This window comes from Amblyraja radiata, chromosome 2 (assembly GCF_010909765.2).
Source record: "Amblyraja radiata isolate CabotCenter1 chromosome 2, sAmbRad1.1.pri, whole genome shotgun sequence".
NCBI lineage: Eukaryota > Metazoa > Chordata > Chondrichthyes > Rajiformes > Rajidae > Amblyraja > Amblyraja radiata.
This window is the reverse complement of record NC_045957.1, coordinates 132698309-132716544: the sequence shown is the minus strand read 5'-3', so window position 1 is coordinate 132716544 and position 18236 is coordinate 132698309. Positions and strand designations below refer to the sequence as shown.

General features: G+C 41.8%; 1 protein-coding gene across 1 annotated transcript in view; it reads right to left on the bottom strand.

Moving 5' to 3' along the window:
* Nucleotides 1–18236, bottom strand: part of gad2 (glutamate decarboxylase 2) — a 111764-nt gene that overhangs the window by 89483 nt on the left and 4045 nt on the right. Inside the window, exon 3 of the mRNA XM_033015942.1 lies at nt 11816–11965. Within this exon, the coding sequence (XP_032871833.1) occupies nt 11816–11965 (150 nt within the window). The remainder of the gene's footprint in view (nt 1–11815; nt 11966–18236) is intronic.

The window sequence follows — 18236 nt, the reverse complement described above, 5'->3', positions numbered from 1 at the left end:
AGAGGGTGATCACAAAGACCCTAGATCTACTTTATGCCCGGCTTGCATTGTTTCAAAAGCCCCAATGGCCTTTCCTCCTTGCTGGAGCCCAGATAAATTTCAGATCCTTTCTGTAGTCCAGTTAATTTGGGGCAAAGTGCAAAAATAGCAATTCAATTCCCATGAATTGGACTGGTCATGTGACCCCATTTTCTTTAAACATTTGTGCTCTATCTGTAGGAGTTCCCATCAGTAATGAAACCTGTTTCTTTTCACCAAACTATTCAGATCTAAGTACTCTTTGAATTACTTGACTATGCAGTAAAGTGATTTGTGCTTTTAGACAATTGCTAGAGATAAACAAAAATAAATTGCAGCCAAATATCTTAAAGTGCTTCATATCCTACACAGTGCCTCCAGAATGTAGTCATTTTAATATGGAATCATCATTGGGTGCTGTCTGTGTAGAGTTTGCATGTTCTCCCTGTGAGGTTTCCCCTGGGTGCTTTGGTTTCCTCCCACATCCCAAAGACACGTGGGGTTGTCGTTTAACTGGCTTCGATAAATTGCCTGGAATATGTAGGGATTAAATGCTAAAGTGGGATAACATAGAAATACTGTGAACAGGTGATTGAGTTCCCTATGGACTCAGAGGGCTAAAGGTCCTGTTTCGATGCTGTATCTTTCAATCAATCAATCAGTCATTACAGATGTGAATGCAGCAAGGACTCATAAACAACAACTTTGCAGTACATATAGTTTGAGATATACCGATTGATCGATAAATATTCAACAGGTCCTTGGGGATAAATACTTGTTCTTTGGAACAGAGAGGGCACTAGATCAATGTCTCATACAAAACACATTACCTGTGACAATGCAACAATTCCTCAGGCATCCACTGAAGTATTAACCTGGGTTTTTGAGCTCATATCTCTGGAGTGCAACTTGAACCTGCAATCTTATGACTCAGAGGTTCAGGTTGTATGGTCAGGGTTTATTTTTACACTCACTGGACATTGCAATGATACATTAATTGTCCATTCATAATTGCCCCTGAATTGACGAACTGAGACAAACACAAAGTCATTGCCAGAAGAGGACAAACCAGGTAACAGCACATTTTATTCTGTTAAGAAAACTCATTAGTGAAACAGAATTTTATGACAAACCATTAGTTTCATTCTTATTACCACCAATACTGCATTTAAAAAAATATAATTCAATAGTCATTTATTTAATTGACTTTAAATTCATCTGCTGCAGTGGTGGGACTTGAATTTATTTAGAGTTTTAGAGAGATATAGCTTGGAAACAGGCCCTTCGGCCCAACGAGTCCACACTGACCAAAGATCACCCACACACTACTATACGACACATTAGGGACAATTTACAGAAGCCAATTAACCTACAAACCTGCAAGTCTTTGGAATGTGGGAGGAAACCAGAACACCCAAAGAAAACCCATGAAGTCACAGGGAGAGCATAGGAACACTGTAGAGACGGCACCTGAGGTCAGGATTGAACATGGGACTCTGGCGCTGTAAAGCAGCGCACCACTACTGCTGCACCACTGTGCTGCCAAATTTCTTGGGATCCTTGGTCCAGACTGCTAGAAGTAGTCTGCAACAAGTAGTAGACTTGCAACAAGGATACATGGATCAAAACTACCCTTTGTTCTTTTCCTGCTCCCTTTTAATAACCCATCTTAACAAGTTATGTTTCTCTTATCAGTTCCAATTCAAGTTCCAATGAAATTGGAAATTAAAAGTACCAATGAAAGGCTGTACACATTAAAAAAAATTAGCCTGTGTGCTTGCTGCGTATTTTCAGTATTGTCTTATTTGTTTTTTTTAGTTTAGTTTAGTTTAGAGACACAACGAGGAAACAGGCCCTTCGGCCCACCGGATCCATGCCGACAAGCGATCCCTGCACAGTAATGCCCCTGTCCCAACCTGAACGGAAACCTCTGGAGACTTTGCGCCCCACCCAAGGTTTCCGTGCGGTTCCCGGAGGTTGCAGGTGGTTGCCGGAGGTTGCAGGTAGTGGAAGCAGGTAGGGAGACTGACAAAAACCTTCGGGAACCGCATGGAAACCTTGGGTGGGGCGCAAAGTCTCCAGAGGTTTCCGTTCAGGTTTCCTAAGTGGGACAGGGGCATAACACTATCCTACACCCACTAGGGACAATTTATACATTTACCAGCCAATTAACCTGCCATCCTGTACGTCTTTGGAGTGTGGGAGGAAACCGAAGATCTCGGAGAAAACCCACGCAGGTCACGGGGAAAACGTACAAAATCCGTACAGACAGCACCCGTAGTCGGGATGGAACCCAGACCTATGGTGCTGTATTCACTGTAAGGAAGCAACTCTACTGCTGCACCACCTTTTTAACTTTACTCTTTTTCTCCAAACATTGAAAATACTCACATTGTTTAAACCGTAATTTCTATGATAAATTGACTCGGCACTTTCATGCATTATATCCATTAAATGGATAATTATACTTCATTTATCATTCACATACTGAAGTGACCCATTAAAGCAATGTATAATTATAAAGTCCTTTGGGTGTTCAAATGTAGAAAAGATGTTTCTGCTTAGGCAGATGATGGAGGTGTTAGGTTGAGGTTGAGGTAGAGGTTAATAACCAAAACTAATAGTAACAATGGCTAACTAAGGGCGGCAAGGTGGTGCAACAGGAGAGTTGCTGCCTTACAGCACCAGAGACCAGGTTTGATCCTGACTACGGGAGCTTCTTTGTATGGAGTTTGTACGTTCTCCCCGTGACCTGAGTCCGATTTCCTCCTACACTCCAAAGACGTACAAATTTGTAGGCTAATTGGCTTGGTATAATTGTAAGTTGCTTTTAGTGTGTGTAGGATAGTGTTAGTGTGCGGGGATCGCTGGTCGGCGCGGACATGGTGGGCCGAAAGGCTTTTTTCTACACTGTATCTCTAAATCTAAAACTAAACTAAATCTTAAATAGTCGTTAGTAAGTCCAAGAATGCAGGATATATCATGACTTAAATATGGAACGCTGCAATATACAGCAGTTGAGGCAATAGGTTATATGCAGTGTGGAGGAAGCTAGAAACGTGATTGGAAGAAGGATTAACAGGATAAGTGTCAAGGATTAAATAAAACGTGGTGAAAAAGACTCATGTGGAAGCTTGTCTTGTCCCAGCATGGAGAAGAAAATTAGCTGTTTCTGTGCCATTCCAAGTGATGGATGTAATCTATTAGAGAGGGCTTGTACATCGGGCCATCCTTAGCGGTGACTACGGAGTTTTATGACCCCGACCTCTGGAGGTGAACAATGGAGGAGGACTGACTGACTGTACACCATTCCTCACTGTGGTGGATGTTTGTGTTTAATTGTATTGTGTATTGTGTGTTCTATTTTGATTGTACCGCTGCTGGGAAATTCATTTCACTGCACTTATATGTGTATATGATGAATAAAACTGATTGATTGATTGATTGATTGATTGATTGATTGATTGATTGATTGCTTGATTGATTGATTGATTGATTGATTGATTACTGGGTCTGTTTACAGGTTTTTCACACTTGGTGCATCCTTTATCCAATGACATTATTGCTATATCGCTTTTGACCTTTCTCAATAACATCGTTTATTAATGGAGATGTGAAATCAGCAAACATTGGACGTTAGTATATCTATCAATATGATTTTCAGAATGTACAATAGTGTTCTATGATTGGCGACTGGGAAGTATATGGTTCGCATCTTAAAAAGATGAATCAGACTCTGACAGGACTCTCCATGTATATTTTCTGTAAACGTATTTGAAAAATAAACAAAATATTGATAAAAGTGCAAATCGTTTGCAACATAATGTATAGCTCTTCATCAATCTATTGACTTAGCTAGAAATTCTTGTTATACTCCAGATGATACAAATGGTAGTAATTGAATATTCTATCATTATTAAAGAGATATTCTTTGAAATCCCTTTCAACAGAAACGGATAAAATTGTAGAAGGAAAAAAACATAATTTTAAATGTTTTTCACTTTCTGTCACGAACTAAATGCAGCTTTCTTTACAATGGAACTCGAGACATTTCAGCTCCTTTGTAGAAAGTGTCCCTGATATCACCAACATATAAGAGTATTTCCATGCCTAACATTATGATTATTAACTTGGGAATGACTGACATTACCTTTCCAATGCCTTTATTTTGAGGAAATCCAGCAGCTAACTAATTGTAACTAATTGTAATTAGAAGATTGAGGGGGGATCTTATAGAAACTTACAAAATTCCTAAGGGATTGGACAGGCTAGATGCAGGAAGATTATTCCCGATGTTGGGGAAGTCCAGAACAAGGGGTCACAGTTTAAGGATAAGAGGGAAGTCTTTTAGGACCGAGATGAGAAAATCATTTTTTACACAGAGAGTGGTGAATCTGTGGAATTCTCTGCCACAGAAGGTAGTTGAGGCCAGTTCATTGGCTATGTTTAAGAGGGAGTTAGATGTGGCCCTTGTGGCTAAAGGTATCAGGGGGTATGGAGAGAAGGCAGGTACAGGATACTGAGTTGGCTGATCAGCCATGATCATATTGAATGGCGGTGCAGGCTCGAAGGGCCGAATGGCCTACTCCTGCACCTATTTTTCTATGTTTCTATGTAACCACATGCCTTCTTGAGTTGGAAACTCAACCGTGTCTTAAGGGAACATCTAAATGCAGAGGTCCAGCAGAAATCCCGTGACCTAAAAAACAGATGGTGGATGGAAAATGTGCAGGAGGTGCAGCAGGTGACTAAATAACCATGACAAGTCCAGATTCTTCCAAATGTCCACTGTCCCACCCTGCCTTAAGTTAAACTGCTTATCAAGGACTGGGAGCAAGTTAGCAGCTGCTGGAAGGAGAATTTCAAAGAACTCCTCAGTAATGACTCTGATCTCTATCCCACAACAAAATATCTGGTCCAGCATCACTGTCACCTGAGACCCACTAAAAGTCACTGAGATCACAGAGCAAAAGACAAACTACAAGGTTATGGGAGCGGGGGGGGGGGGGTATATTTGCTGAAGCTCTAAAACTTGGCAGCAACTTCAGTCACAAATTCCCAACTTTATCTTCCACTTCGGGGAACAGGATAACATGCCTAGGGACCTTGGAAACAGTAATTATGAAGGATGGAGACAAATCTGATTGTGGCAATTACACTCTACTATCTGCCACAGGGACAGTCATTACAGGTGCCCTTCTCAGATACTTTCCCTCAGTGGCCACAATGTTACCTCCAAAACTACATTATGGATTATGTTTGTCTGATGGCACAATGGACATGATTTTCACTGGATAACATATCCAAAAAAGCACCATCAAAGTTTACACATTTCAACCTCTTTGACTCCATCAATTTAGAAGGATTATGGAATATCTTTCTGAGAATTGGCTGGCCTCAGAAATTATTCTGCATCCTATGACTGCTACATGATGCTATGCAAGCCATGACTTTAACAGGTGTGTCCACAGCAGACCAAATCTTAGTGCAGACTGGTGTCAGGCAAGTCTGCGCCATCGTTCAAACATTTTTTTTCCACACCACAACAGTGCACCCCTCATCCACAAGATCTCCAATGGAGTGGAGACAATTTACAGGACAAATTGGAAACAAATCGTCCTATGTTACCTCCAAGTCAAGAATCAAAGTCACACTGGAAGGAACTGCAGATGCTGGTTTAAACCAAAGATAGACACAACATACTGTAGTAACTCAGCGGGACAGGCAGCATCTCTGGATAGGAGGAATGGGTGATGTTTCAGGTCGAGACCCTTCTTCAGACTCAGTCACCCATCAAAGTCACACTAATCTCAACTGCAGTGCACACATTTAGAAGCTAAGGTCCAAGTCCTTGTTGGTTTGTCTAATGCAGCTTCTGGGAGATTGGACCGTACAATTAACATTCACAAAGAAAATATCCACTACCAATCTGTCAACCTGTATTTGGTCTGTGAATCACCAGTTTCATCTCTAACCAGATATTTATCTAGCTCCTTCGGAATCACATTAACTGATGATGCACATTCCCTTAATTACATTAGCTTTCATCCATCATCACTGGTTCACTTCCTCAGCCACTGTTGGTCGATGCATTGCAAACTATCTCTTGTCTATTCATCGTGGGATTAAATAGCTTGGTAACCCCTTCTCTTTATAACACTTTTAAATGTAACATAAATAACATTGCCCTCCAGAATATTTTCTGAAACAGTGTTAATTGCAGGGGACACAGATCATCTGCCTTCAGAATTCTGCAGCCTTCGTCTCAGCATGGGTGTTAAATGAATCACTATTTCCTAAGAATCATCAAATGTGCCATTAATTTCTTGTGCCTCTGTCAAATGTGAAATCTTCCCATGTATAACTTTATGAAATACCTTTTGAATATCGTCAGTACACTACATCCATTTGGGTATTTTTTTTTCTTTCATTTTACTTACCCGCTGAAAATGTGATGATGCTTTTTTAATGGCATGTCAGGTTCAAAGTGAGAACTGATCATGATAATCTCTCATTTCCCTATCCCTAACCAGTCTGAAGAAGGGTCTAGACCCGAAACGTCACCCATTCCTTCTCTCCAGAGATGCTGCCTGTCCCACTGAGTTTATCAGGCTTTTTGTGTCTATCTTCGGTTTAAACCAGCATCTGCAGTTCCTTCCTGCACATTATGATTCTCAAATTCCTTTCTCAATTTTCTTCTGAAATTCATGAAATATTAGTTTAGTTTAGTTTAGATATATAGTGTGGAAACAGGCCCTTCAGCCCACCGAGTCCACATCAATCACCCGTACATTATTAGTTCTATCCCACACATTGGGGACAATTTACAGAAGCAAATTAACCTACAAACCTGAGATAGACACCAAAATAAGGGTCTCGACCCGAAATATCACCCATTCCTTCAGTTCAGAGATGCTGCCTGTCCCGCTGAGTTACTCTAGCATTTCGTGTCTATCTTCGATTTAAGCCAGCATCTGCAGTTCTTTCCTACACATTATAACTTACAAATCTGCATGTCTTTAGAGTGTGGTAGGAAACCGGAGCACCCAGTGAAAACCCACACGGTCATGGAGAACATACAAACTCCCTACAGTCAGCAGCCATAGACAGGATCGAACCTGAGTCTCTGGCAATGTGAGGCAACAAGTCTACTGCTGCGCCACTATGCCATCATTAGAAGTATAACTTACAATCTTTGGAATTTAGCTAATGCCCCTGTCCCACTTAGGAAACCTGAATGGAAACCTCTGGAGACTTTGAGCCCCACCCAAGGTTTCCGTGCAGTCCCCGGAGGTTTTTGTCAGTCTCCCTAATGGTCGAAGGTGGTTTCCGCTTCTTCTATGTTCTGGCGTTTATTTCAAAAAATTCAAAACCGACCGGGACTAAAAATAGGTTGCCGTTTTAAAAATCTGCAATTTTTTAGTCGAAGCCGGTTGCGATGCTAGTCAAAGGTGGTTGCCGGAGGTTGCAGGTAACCTTCCATAAGGGGTAGGTCATTTAGAACGAAGATGAGGAAAAACATTTCCACCCAGAGTGTTGTGAATCTGTGGAATTCTCTGCCTCAGAAGGCAGTGGAGACCGATTCTCTGGATGCTTTCAAGAGAGAGTTAGAGTTCTTAAAGATAGCAGAGTCAAGGGATATGGGGAGAAGGCAGGAATGGGGTACTGACTGTGGATTATCAGCCATGATCACAGTGAATGGCAGTGCTGGCACAAAGGGCTGAATGGCCTACTCCTGCACATATAGTCTATTGAAATAAGTCATCAGGTTCAGAAATATTTTTTTCCTTTTTACTCTCTCCAGATTCCTCTTAATTTTATGCACATTAAGTCTGGCCTCAACCTCCTCTATTCCTTAGAAAACAACCCCAGTTTATGAAATCTTTCTTCTAGCTAGGAATGTTCCAGTCTTTGCCAATCTGCTTAACAGCCTCTCCAGTGCAAGCACATTTCCCCTGAAATGTGGTGATCATCATTGTACACAGTGCTCAAGCTATGGTCCCTGTTCCACCATTTCTTTGTCACATAGAAACATAGAAAATAGGTGCAGGAGTAGGGTTCGGCCCTTCGAGCCTGCGCCGCCATTCAATATGATCATGGCTGATCATCCAACTCAGTATCCTGTGCCTGCCTTCTCTCCATACCCACTGATCCCTTTAGCCACAAGGGCCACATCTAACTCCCTCTTAAATATAGCCAATGACCTGGCCTCAACTACCTTCTGTGGCAGAGAGTTCCACAGATTCACCACTCTCTGTGTGAAAAATGTTTTTCTCATCTCGGTCCTAAAAGATTTCCCCCTTATCCTTAAACTGTGACCCCTTGTTCTGAACTTTCCCAACATCAGAACAATCTTCCTGCATCTAGCCTGTCCAACCCCTTAAGAATTTTATAAGTTTCTATAAGATCCCCCCTCAATCTTCTAAATTCTAGCGAGTACAAGCCGAGTCTATCCAGTCTTTCTTCATATGAAAGTCCTGACATCCTAGGAATCAGTCTGGTGAACCTTCTCTGTACTCCCTCTATGGCAAGAATGTCCTTCCTCAGATTAGGCATGTTCTATGTGTTGTCTGAATATTCTGTCCTGCAAACCCCAACAGAAATGCCTATGACTGTACCTATTAAGGAGAAAACTGGTTAGTGCAGAAGGCTTGAAGTGAGATAAGTCCTCAGATCCAGGAACATCACTCCCTGTTGCCTTCATCGTTTAGAAAATGTCCAAAGACTTGTGGAATAGGAGACACAACCAGCAGAGATCATTTACCAACCAATCTGTAGGAAGTTGATGAATCTTTTATGTAGCACTGATTGGGATTCTACTGCTGAAGTGATGTTCAGTTGCACAAGTTTAACAATATAGTAAAATGAAGCATTGATCTTTAATTTGTCAGTTTTGATGTTAAAGCAGCTGACTATATAGTTCTGGTTGACAATTATGTACTATGTCATAGAAACATGGAAACATAGAAAATAGGTGCAGGAGGAGGCCATTCGGCCCATCGATTCATTGTGATCATGGCTGATCATCCCGTATCAATAACCCGTGCATGCCTTCTCCCCATATCCTTTGACTCCACTAGCCTCTAGAGCTCTATCTAACTCTCTCTTAAATCCATCCAGTGGCAGGGAATTCCATAAATTCCATAAATTCACAACTGTCCTTTTCCCTTCTTGGTCTAGTGACAGGTGTGACTCATGCTATCAATGAATATGGCAGGAACGGGGTACTGATTGTGCATGATCAGCCATGATCACATTGAATGGCGGTGCTGGCTTGAAGGGCCGAATGGCCTACTCCTGCACCCATTGCCCATTGTGTATAATATATCCATTGATGTATTGGAACCAAGTGAGGATTCTCGGCAGCCAAAATACAGTTACAATGTAATTAAATTCTGTAGGCATAAACTGTTCACCATCGTCATGACTATATCCTTTCTCAGTTCTCTGGGGTTTATAAATTGCAACCAACTAGCTGGGTGTGAATTGTACTTTGTATTTTTTGAATGTCTCCACATTGCATACTTTGCTGATGCCTGCATATAGTATCAAAATAATTAGATTTTATACTTCCTTCACGAAGGCAGAAATGAAGATTTCATTATTTAAATCCCCTGCTCTTTCCTAATCCTGCAATATTTTCTCTACTCTGCACCTTAGATATTAAGTTGTACCTTGGCTTCTCTCTGCCATAGATCCAGTGAAAAGATTCCTATTTCGACTTGCTAATTGCTTTCTTAACTCATCAGTAAAGGTGAGATCACTTGGTTGGTATCTCTTGGTTATAAAAAAAAAGGAAAGACAGTTAGATTTATAGTGTTTAGTTTTCTGACACAAATCAATAAATGAATTGTAACAAGGATCTGTTTTGAATGTTTACAAATAAGAAGCCTCAAGTCTATTTGCCGGCATCACAAGTCCATCAATTCTCATTTGAGCTATTATAAATAAGGCTTTAAATTAATGAACAGTTCAGTAATTCTCAAGGTACGCCACTTTCTCTTACTGATTCCTATGCAGTGTATTCCTTTAAGTACAAGCATTTCAGTTGATCACTCTCATTTCCTCACAATCTTATACTTCAACATTCTCTTTTCATATAGTCTTACTTTCTGACCTGTATTTTATGGCATTCCTGGAGTTTCATCTAATATTACCCAGCATTTAACAAAAGTGGGCCTGCAAAATCCACATTATTAATAATAATGACATTCATAGAAACAAAGAAACATAGAAAATAGGTGCAGGAGGAAGTCATTTGGACCTTCAAGCCTGCACCGCCATTCATTGTGATCATGGCTGATCATCCACAATCAGTAACCCGTACCTGCCTTCTCCCCATATTCCTTGATTCTGCTAGCACCTCAAGCTCTATCTAACTCTCTTTTAAATTCATCCAGTGAATTGGCCTCTACTGCCTTCTGTGGCAGAGAATTAAACAAATTCACAACTCTGTGGGTGAAAAAGTTTTTTCTCATCTCAGTTTCAAATGGCCTCCCCTTTATTCTTAGACTGTGCCCCTGGTTATGAACTCCCCCAACATTGGGAACATTTTTCCTCCATCTAGCTTGTCCAGTCCTTTTATAATTTTATATGTTTCTATAAGATATCCTCTCATCCTTCTAAATTCCAGTGAATACAAGCCTAGTCTTTCCAATCTATCCTCATATGACAGTCCCGCCATCCGGGGATTAACCTTGTGAACCTACGCTGCACTGCCTCAATACAAGGATGTCCTTTCTCAAATTAGGAGACCAAAACTGCACACAATACTCCAGATGTGGTCCCAGCAGGGCCCTGTACAACTGCAGAAAGACTTCTTTACTCCTATACTCAAATCTTCTCGTTATGAAAGCTTTCTTCACTACCTGCTGTACCTGCATGTTTATTTTCAGTGACTGGTGTACAAGGACACCCAGGTCTCGTTGCACTTCCCTGTTTCCTAATCTGACACCATTGAGATAATAGTCTGCCTCCTTGTTCTTGCTGAATTACAAATTGGTTTATTTCTAATGTTGTGGTACAAATGGTCGATAGATATTAACTTTGGAACATAGAACAGTGAACACAAAACAGGCCTTCGACCCCCAATGTTGCCGAACATGCCAAGATAACCTGACCTCGTCTGCTGGCACATGATCCATTTCCCCTCATTCCCTGTTTATACATGTGCATCTTAAGCACCACTATTGTATCTGCCTCCTCAACCACCTCTGACAATGTGTTCCAGGCACCCACCACCTTCTGTGAAAAGCTCTTGCTCCTCATCTCCTTTAAACGTTGCCCTTCTCACCAAATCGCTCTGCCTTCTCATCTTTGACATTTCCTACAATTATGGGTAGCATGCTGAATGGAAAGTAAGTTGCTGTGAACACAACTCTTTTTACAGAATATTTTCACATATCTTGCAACATCTGTCAAATGGCAGAAGAGAAAATTGAAACCATGACTACATTACATTCCCCATTAAAACCTTATTGAATTCCATGACCTGGGGCTTAATTTTATGAATATCTCTCAATTATTTTCCTGGAATCTTAGTTTCAATCCAACAAACACAGGTAAGATAAATGTATTGATAAAACAGTGACAACAAACATCAAGTGAACTTACTTGAGAGCCTGAAAACTAATGGTTTTCCAAAATGTCTTCACACTTGTCTCTTTGAAAATACTAGTCTGCCCAAAAAATCTGAACAAATCTATCACAATAGTGACATGCATATCTTCATATATCTTGCAATTTAATCAAATACAAATAATTAAGTCGAAGGATTATAGTTTAGAAGTCATTTTACCTGTTGAATGCAAGGCGGAAAAGTTGAATTGAACGTTCTGACAAGTGCATGGAGTTTTGGTGCAGGTACAGGCCAGCTTGCTTTCCACAGATGCTGCTTCCTCCTTAACAGTTGTGTCCTTGGGTACTTGACCATCTCCATACAGTAATGCTGTCATTGAAAGCACAACGGAAAAATTACAGTGTGATTCATGTTCTTTGTCATTGCTGGCCCCATCCCCTCAACTGAGGGCAACAAATTAGAATATTCTATTTCAGAATTTAGTACCATTGATAACCATAGTTACATTGCATCCCCCAGAAATGTCATCATAAAAGATGGCCTTGATTTTCATATGTCAAGTCAAGTCAAGTCAAGTCAAGTTTATTCGTCACATGCACATACGAGATGTGCAGTGAAATGAAAAGTGGCAATGCTCGCAGACTTTGTGCAAAAAGACAAACAAACAAACAACCAAACAAATTATAAACACAATCACATATTCTTTTACATATTAAATATTGTGGGCGGAAGGAAAAACGTTCAGTAAAGTTAGTCCCTGGTGAGATAGGAGTTTACAGTCCAAATAGCCTCTGGGAAGAAACTCCTTCTCATCCTCTCCGTTCTCACAGCATGGCAACGGAGGCGTTTGCCTGACCGTAGCAGCTGGAACAGTCCGTTGCAGGGGTGGAAGGGGTCTCCCATGATTTTATTGGCTCTGGAGTTGCACCTCCTGATGTATAGTTCCTGCAGGGGGGCGAGTGAAGTTCCCATAGTGCGTTCAGCCGAACGCACTACTCTCTGCAGAGCCTTCTTGTCCTGGGCAGAGCAATTCCCAAACCAGATGGTAATATTTCCGGACAAGATGCTTTCCACAGCCGCTGAGTAGAAGCACTGGAGGATCCTCGGAGACACTCTGAATTTCCTCAATTGCCTGAGGTGGTAAAGGCGCTGCCTTGCCTTACTCACGAGTGCTGCGGCGTGTGATGTCCATGTCATATCCTCAGAGATGTGGACTCCCAGATATTTAAAACAGCTCACCCTATCCACAGTATCCCCATTTATCCTCAATGGTGTGTACGTCCTCGGATGATGTGCCCTCCTAAAGTCCATGATCAGCTCCTTAGTTTTTTTGATGTTCAAGAGGAGGCTGTTGTCCTGGCACCAGAGTGCTAGATCAGCCACCTCCTCCCGGTAGGCCTTCTCATCGTTGTCTGAGATCAGGCCCACCACCACAGTGTCATCAGCAAACTTAAGTTGAGTTGGAGCTGAACCTAGCCACACAGTCATGTGTGTACAGGGAGTACAATAGGGGGCTGAGGACTCAACCCTGGGGCGATCCTGTGCTCAGGGTGAGGGACTTTGATGTATTCTCTCCCATCTTGACTACATGGGGCCTGGTGGTGAGAAAGTCCAGGGCCCAGGCACACAGGGAGGTGTTGAGCCCTAATTCCAGTAGCTTCCCGGCCAGTCTGGTGGGGACTATCGTGTTGAAGGCTGAACTGAAGTCTATGAACAGCATCCTCACGTAGCCCCCCTTCTGGCTGTCAAGATGAGAGAGAGCGGTGTGCAAAAATATGTAAGATGTTGAGTCCTAGTTTTATCTCATTAACTTTTCTCATTACTTCTTCATTGTTTCTAAATTGTCTGATATCCAGTACGGAATGAGCAAAAATTTCTTCCAACATATCATTGTTAAGATAGAAACATTACCATAGAAAATAGATGCAGGAGTAGGCCATTCGGCCCTTCGAGCCTGACCCGCCATTCAATATGATCATGGCTGATCATCCAACTCAGTATCCTGTACCTGCCTTCTCTCCATACCCCCTGATCCCTTTAGCCACAAGGGCCACATCAAACTCCCTCTTAAATATAGCCAATGAACTGGCCTCAACTACCTTCTGTCACAGAGAATTCCAGAGATTCACCACTCTCTGTGTGAAAAATGTTTTTCTCATCTCGGTCCTAAAAGATTTCCCCCTTATCCTTAAACTGTGACCCCTTGTTCTGGACTTCCCCAACATCGGGAACAATCTTCCTGCATCTAGCCTGTCCAACCCCTTAAGAATTTTGTAAGTTTCTATAAGATCCCCCCTCAATCTTCTAAATTCTAGCGAGTACATGCCAAGTCTATCCAGTCTTTCTTCATATGAAAGTCCTGACATCCCAGAAATCAGTCTGGTGAACCTTCTCTGTACTATGGCAAGAATGTCTTTCCTCAGATTAGGAGACCAAAACTGTACGCAATACTCCAGGTGTGGTCTTACCAAGACTCTGTACAACTGCAGTAGAACCTCCCTGCTCCTATACTCAAATCCTTTTGCTATGAATGCTAACATACCATTCTCTTTCTTCACTGCCTGCTGCACCTGCATGCTTACTTTCAATGACTGGTGTACCATGACACCCAGGTCTCATTGCATCTCCCCTTTTCCTACCCGGCCACCATTCAGATAATAGTCTACTTTCCTGTTTTTGCCACCAAAGTGGATAACCTCACATTTATCCACATTATACTGCATCTGCCATGCATTTGCCCACTCACCCAACCTATCCAAGTCACCTTGCAGTCTCCTAGCATCCTCCTCACAGCTAACACTGCCCCCCAGCTTCGTGTCATCCGCAAACTTGGAGATGTTGCATTCAATTCCCTCGTGCAAATCATTAATATATATTGTAAATAGCTGGGGTCCCAGCACTGAGCCTTGCGGTACCCCATTAGTCACTGCCTGCCATTCTGAAAAGGACCCGTTTACTCTTACTCTTTGCTTCCTGTCTGCCAGCCAGTTCTCTATCCACATCAATACTGAACCTCCAATACCGTGTGCTTTAAGTTTGTATTCTAATCTCTTATGTGAGACCTTGTCGAAAGCCTTCTGAAAGTCCAGATATAACACATCCATCCACTGGTTCTCCCTTATCCACTCTACTAGTCACATCCTCGAAAAATTCTATAAGATTCGTCAGATATGATTTACCTTTCATAAATCCATGCTGACTTTGTCCAATGATTTCACCACTTTCCAAATGTGCTGCTATCCCATCTTTAATAACTGACTCTAACAGTTTCCCCACTACCGATGTTAGACTAACTGGCCTGTAATTCCCCGTTTTCTCTCTCCCTCCCTTTTTACTTCTTCACTGTCTCTAAATTGTCTGATATCCAGTATGGAATGAGCAAAAATATCTTCCAACATATCATTGTTAAGATAAAGCCATTGCCTCTGGCATTCATTCCATATAACCATATAACCATATAACAATTACAGCACGGAAACAGGCCATCTCGACCCTTCTAGTCCGTGCCGAACACATAATCTCCCCTAGTCCCATATACCTGCGCTCAGACCATAACCCTCCATTCCTTTCCCGTCCATATAACTATCCAATTTATTTTTAAATGATAAAAACGAACCTGCCTCCACCACCTTCACTGGAAGCTCATTCCACACAGCTACCACTCTCTGAGTAAAGAAGTTCCCCCTCATGTTACCCCTAAACTTCAGTCCCTTAATTCTCAAGTCATGTCCCCTTGTTTGAATCTTCCCTACTCTCAGTGGGAAAAGCTTTTCCACGTCAACTCTGTCTATCCCTCTCATCATTTTAAAAACCTCTATCAAGTCCCCCCTTAACCTTCTGCGCTCCAAAGAATAAAGCCCTAATTTGTTCAACCTTTCTCTGTAACTTAGTTGCTGAAACCCAGGCAACATTCTAGTAAATCTCCTCTGTACTCTCTCTATTTTGTTGACATCCTTCCTATAATTAGGCGACCAAAATTGTACACCATACTCCAGAATTGGCCTCACCAATGCCTTGTACAATTTTAACATTACATCCCAACTTCTATACTCAATGCTCTGATTTATAAAGGCCAGCACACCAAAAGCTTGCTTTACCACCCTATCTACATGAGATTCCACTTTCAGGGAACTGTGCACAGTTATTCCTAGATCCCTCTGTTCACCTACATTCTTCAATTCCCTACCATTTACCATGTACGACCTATTTTGATTTGTCCTGCCAAGATGTAGCACCTCACACTTATCAGCATTAAACTCCATCTGCCATCTTTCAGCCCACTCTTCCAACTGGCATAAATCTCTCTGTAGACTTTGAAACTCTACTTCATTACCCGCAACCCCACCTATCTTAGTATCATCTGCATACTTACTAATCCAATTTACCACACCATCGTCCAGATCATTGATGTACATGACAAACAACAGTGGACCCAACACAGATCCCTTTGGCACCCCACTCGTCACTGGCCTCCAACCTGACAAACAACCATCCACCATTACTCTCTGGCATCTCCCATTCAGCCACTGTTGAATCCATCTTGCTACTCCACCATTAATACCCAACCATTGAACCTTCTTAACCAACCTTCCATGAGGAACCTTGTCAAAGGCCTTACTGAAGTCCATATACACAACATCCACTGCTTTACCCTCATTAATTTCCCGAGTAACATCTTCAAAAAATTCAAGAAGATTAGTTAAACATGACCTTCCAGGCACAAATCCATGTTGAATCCATAGCCACTGGTCCCATCACTCTGCCTGTCACAATCTTAAACTGAACCATACAGATCACGATTTTAGTGTCATGGTTCTGACATCCAAAGAATAAATATTGGACCTCATATCCATAACAACATTATGAACTTTATTTGCCACCAGCTATACTCATTTTCCATTATTTTACTCCTGAAAATCACATCCATGGCACTATCATCCCATACTTGATTGTTAACAAGCTGCTTGCCAGCTTACCTTCTTCCATTTTCTATTAAATATTATCCAGAACCCTGCAAGCCATCACCTGCAGACTCTTTCTGATCCATCATTTCATTGCTCACAAGTCTACAGTGAGTTTAGTGTGGTTTATTGTCATGTGTACCAAGGTACAATGAAAAGCTTTTGCTGCCTACTAACCAGTTAGCGGAAAGACATAACATGATTACAATCAAGCCATCCACAGTGTACAGATACATAATAAGGGGAATAACATGAAGAATGTTTAGTGTAGGATGATGTCCAGTAAAGTCTGATCAAAGATAGTCTGAGGTTCTCCAATGAGGTAAATAATAGCTCAGGTTCCTGGTTGAGTAACAGCACCATTTTAAAACTCCCAATCTTGCTTTCAATTTCCTCCATGTCTAATCATACATATCCTGTGAAACTCCAACAGACTCCTGCTTTGTCAATTCTTGCCTCTTGATCATGTCCAAGGTGAACTGTTCCATCAAGCTTGTACAAACCAAGCTGTTGGCCCCAATCTCTGGAATTATTTCCCTAATCCTTTCAACGTCTCTATTTCTTTTCCTCCCTCGATTCCCCTTAAAAGCTATGTCTCTGAGCAAATAGTTAATGGGGTCATACTGCATAACATGGGTCCTTTTGCCCACTATGTTCATATCAACTATCAAATACCCATCTATATTAATCCCATTCGTCAGCACTTTGTCCATAGTCTTCTGTACTCTGCCGATTCAAGTGTTAGTTAGATACTTTTTAAAAGTTGTAGGACAACTTGTTCTATTTGATCTTATTTGCTTATGCACGCCAGGTTGATTGCATTCGTCGATACAGGGTGAACCACGTGAAGGTTGCAATCTCCCACCCCTTGACAGAATACCTGGCTCCACTACCCTCTAATGCCCCTGTCCCGCTTAGGAAACCTGAACGGGAACCTCTGGAGACTTTGCGCCCCACCCAAGGTTTCCGTGAGGTTCCCGGAGGTTGCCGGAGGTTGCAGGTTGTGGAAGCAGGTAGGGAGACTGACAAAAACCTCCGGGGACCTCCCAGAACCGCATGGAAACCTTGGGTGGGGCGCAAAGTCTCCAGAGGTTTCCGTTCAGGTTTCCTAAGTGGGACAGGGGCATAAGGCAGTGTATTCTAGATTCCAGTCACCCTTTGGGTGAATAGATTCTTCATTGGATTTCATCGCCAGGTGGCTTATAGATAGGCACATGAATATGCAAGGAATGGATAGATATGGATCACATGCAGACAGATGAGATTAGTTTAACTTGGCATCATGTTCGGGTCAAACATTGTGGACCAAAGGGCCTGTGCTGTACTATTCTATGAAAATGATCTGTTGTCTTTTGTAGCAATTTTGCATCGTTGAGTCATTCTAGGAGAATGTACAGGTTGAGTAGAATATGAGTAGAATAGTGGTAATTTAAAAATATAACTTGAATGGTAGTGCCTGTATTAGGATGGTCGGTGTTAGTGCTGGTGTAAATTGCACCATGCTAGGCAATGATACAGTGAAGTGGCATTCTAATACTTGCATGTCTGCTCCATCAGCCAAGTCATTATGCATTTGACGTCAGTAAATGGAAAAGATTCTCTTGCTGCACTGACTTCAAAGCTTCTTACGGAAATGGATAACTAGTTTGACAAATTGACTCAAATTACCTATCTCTTGC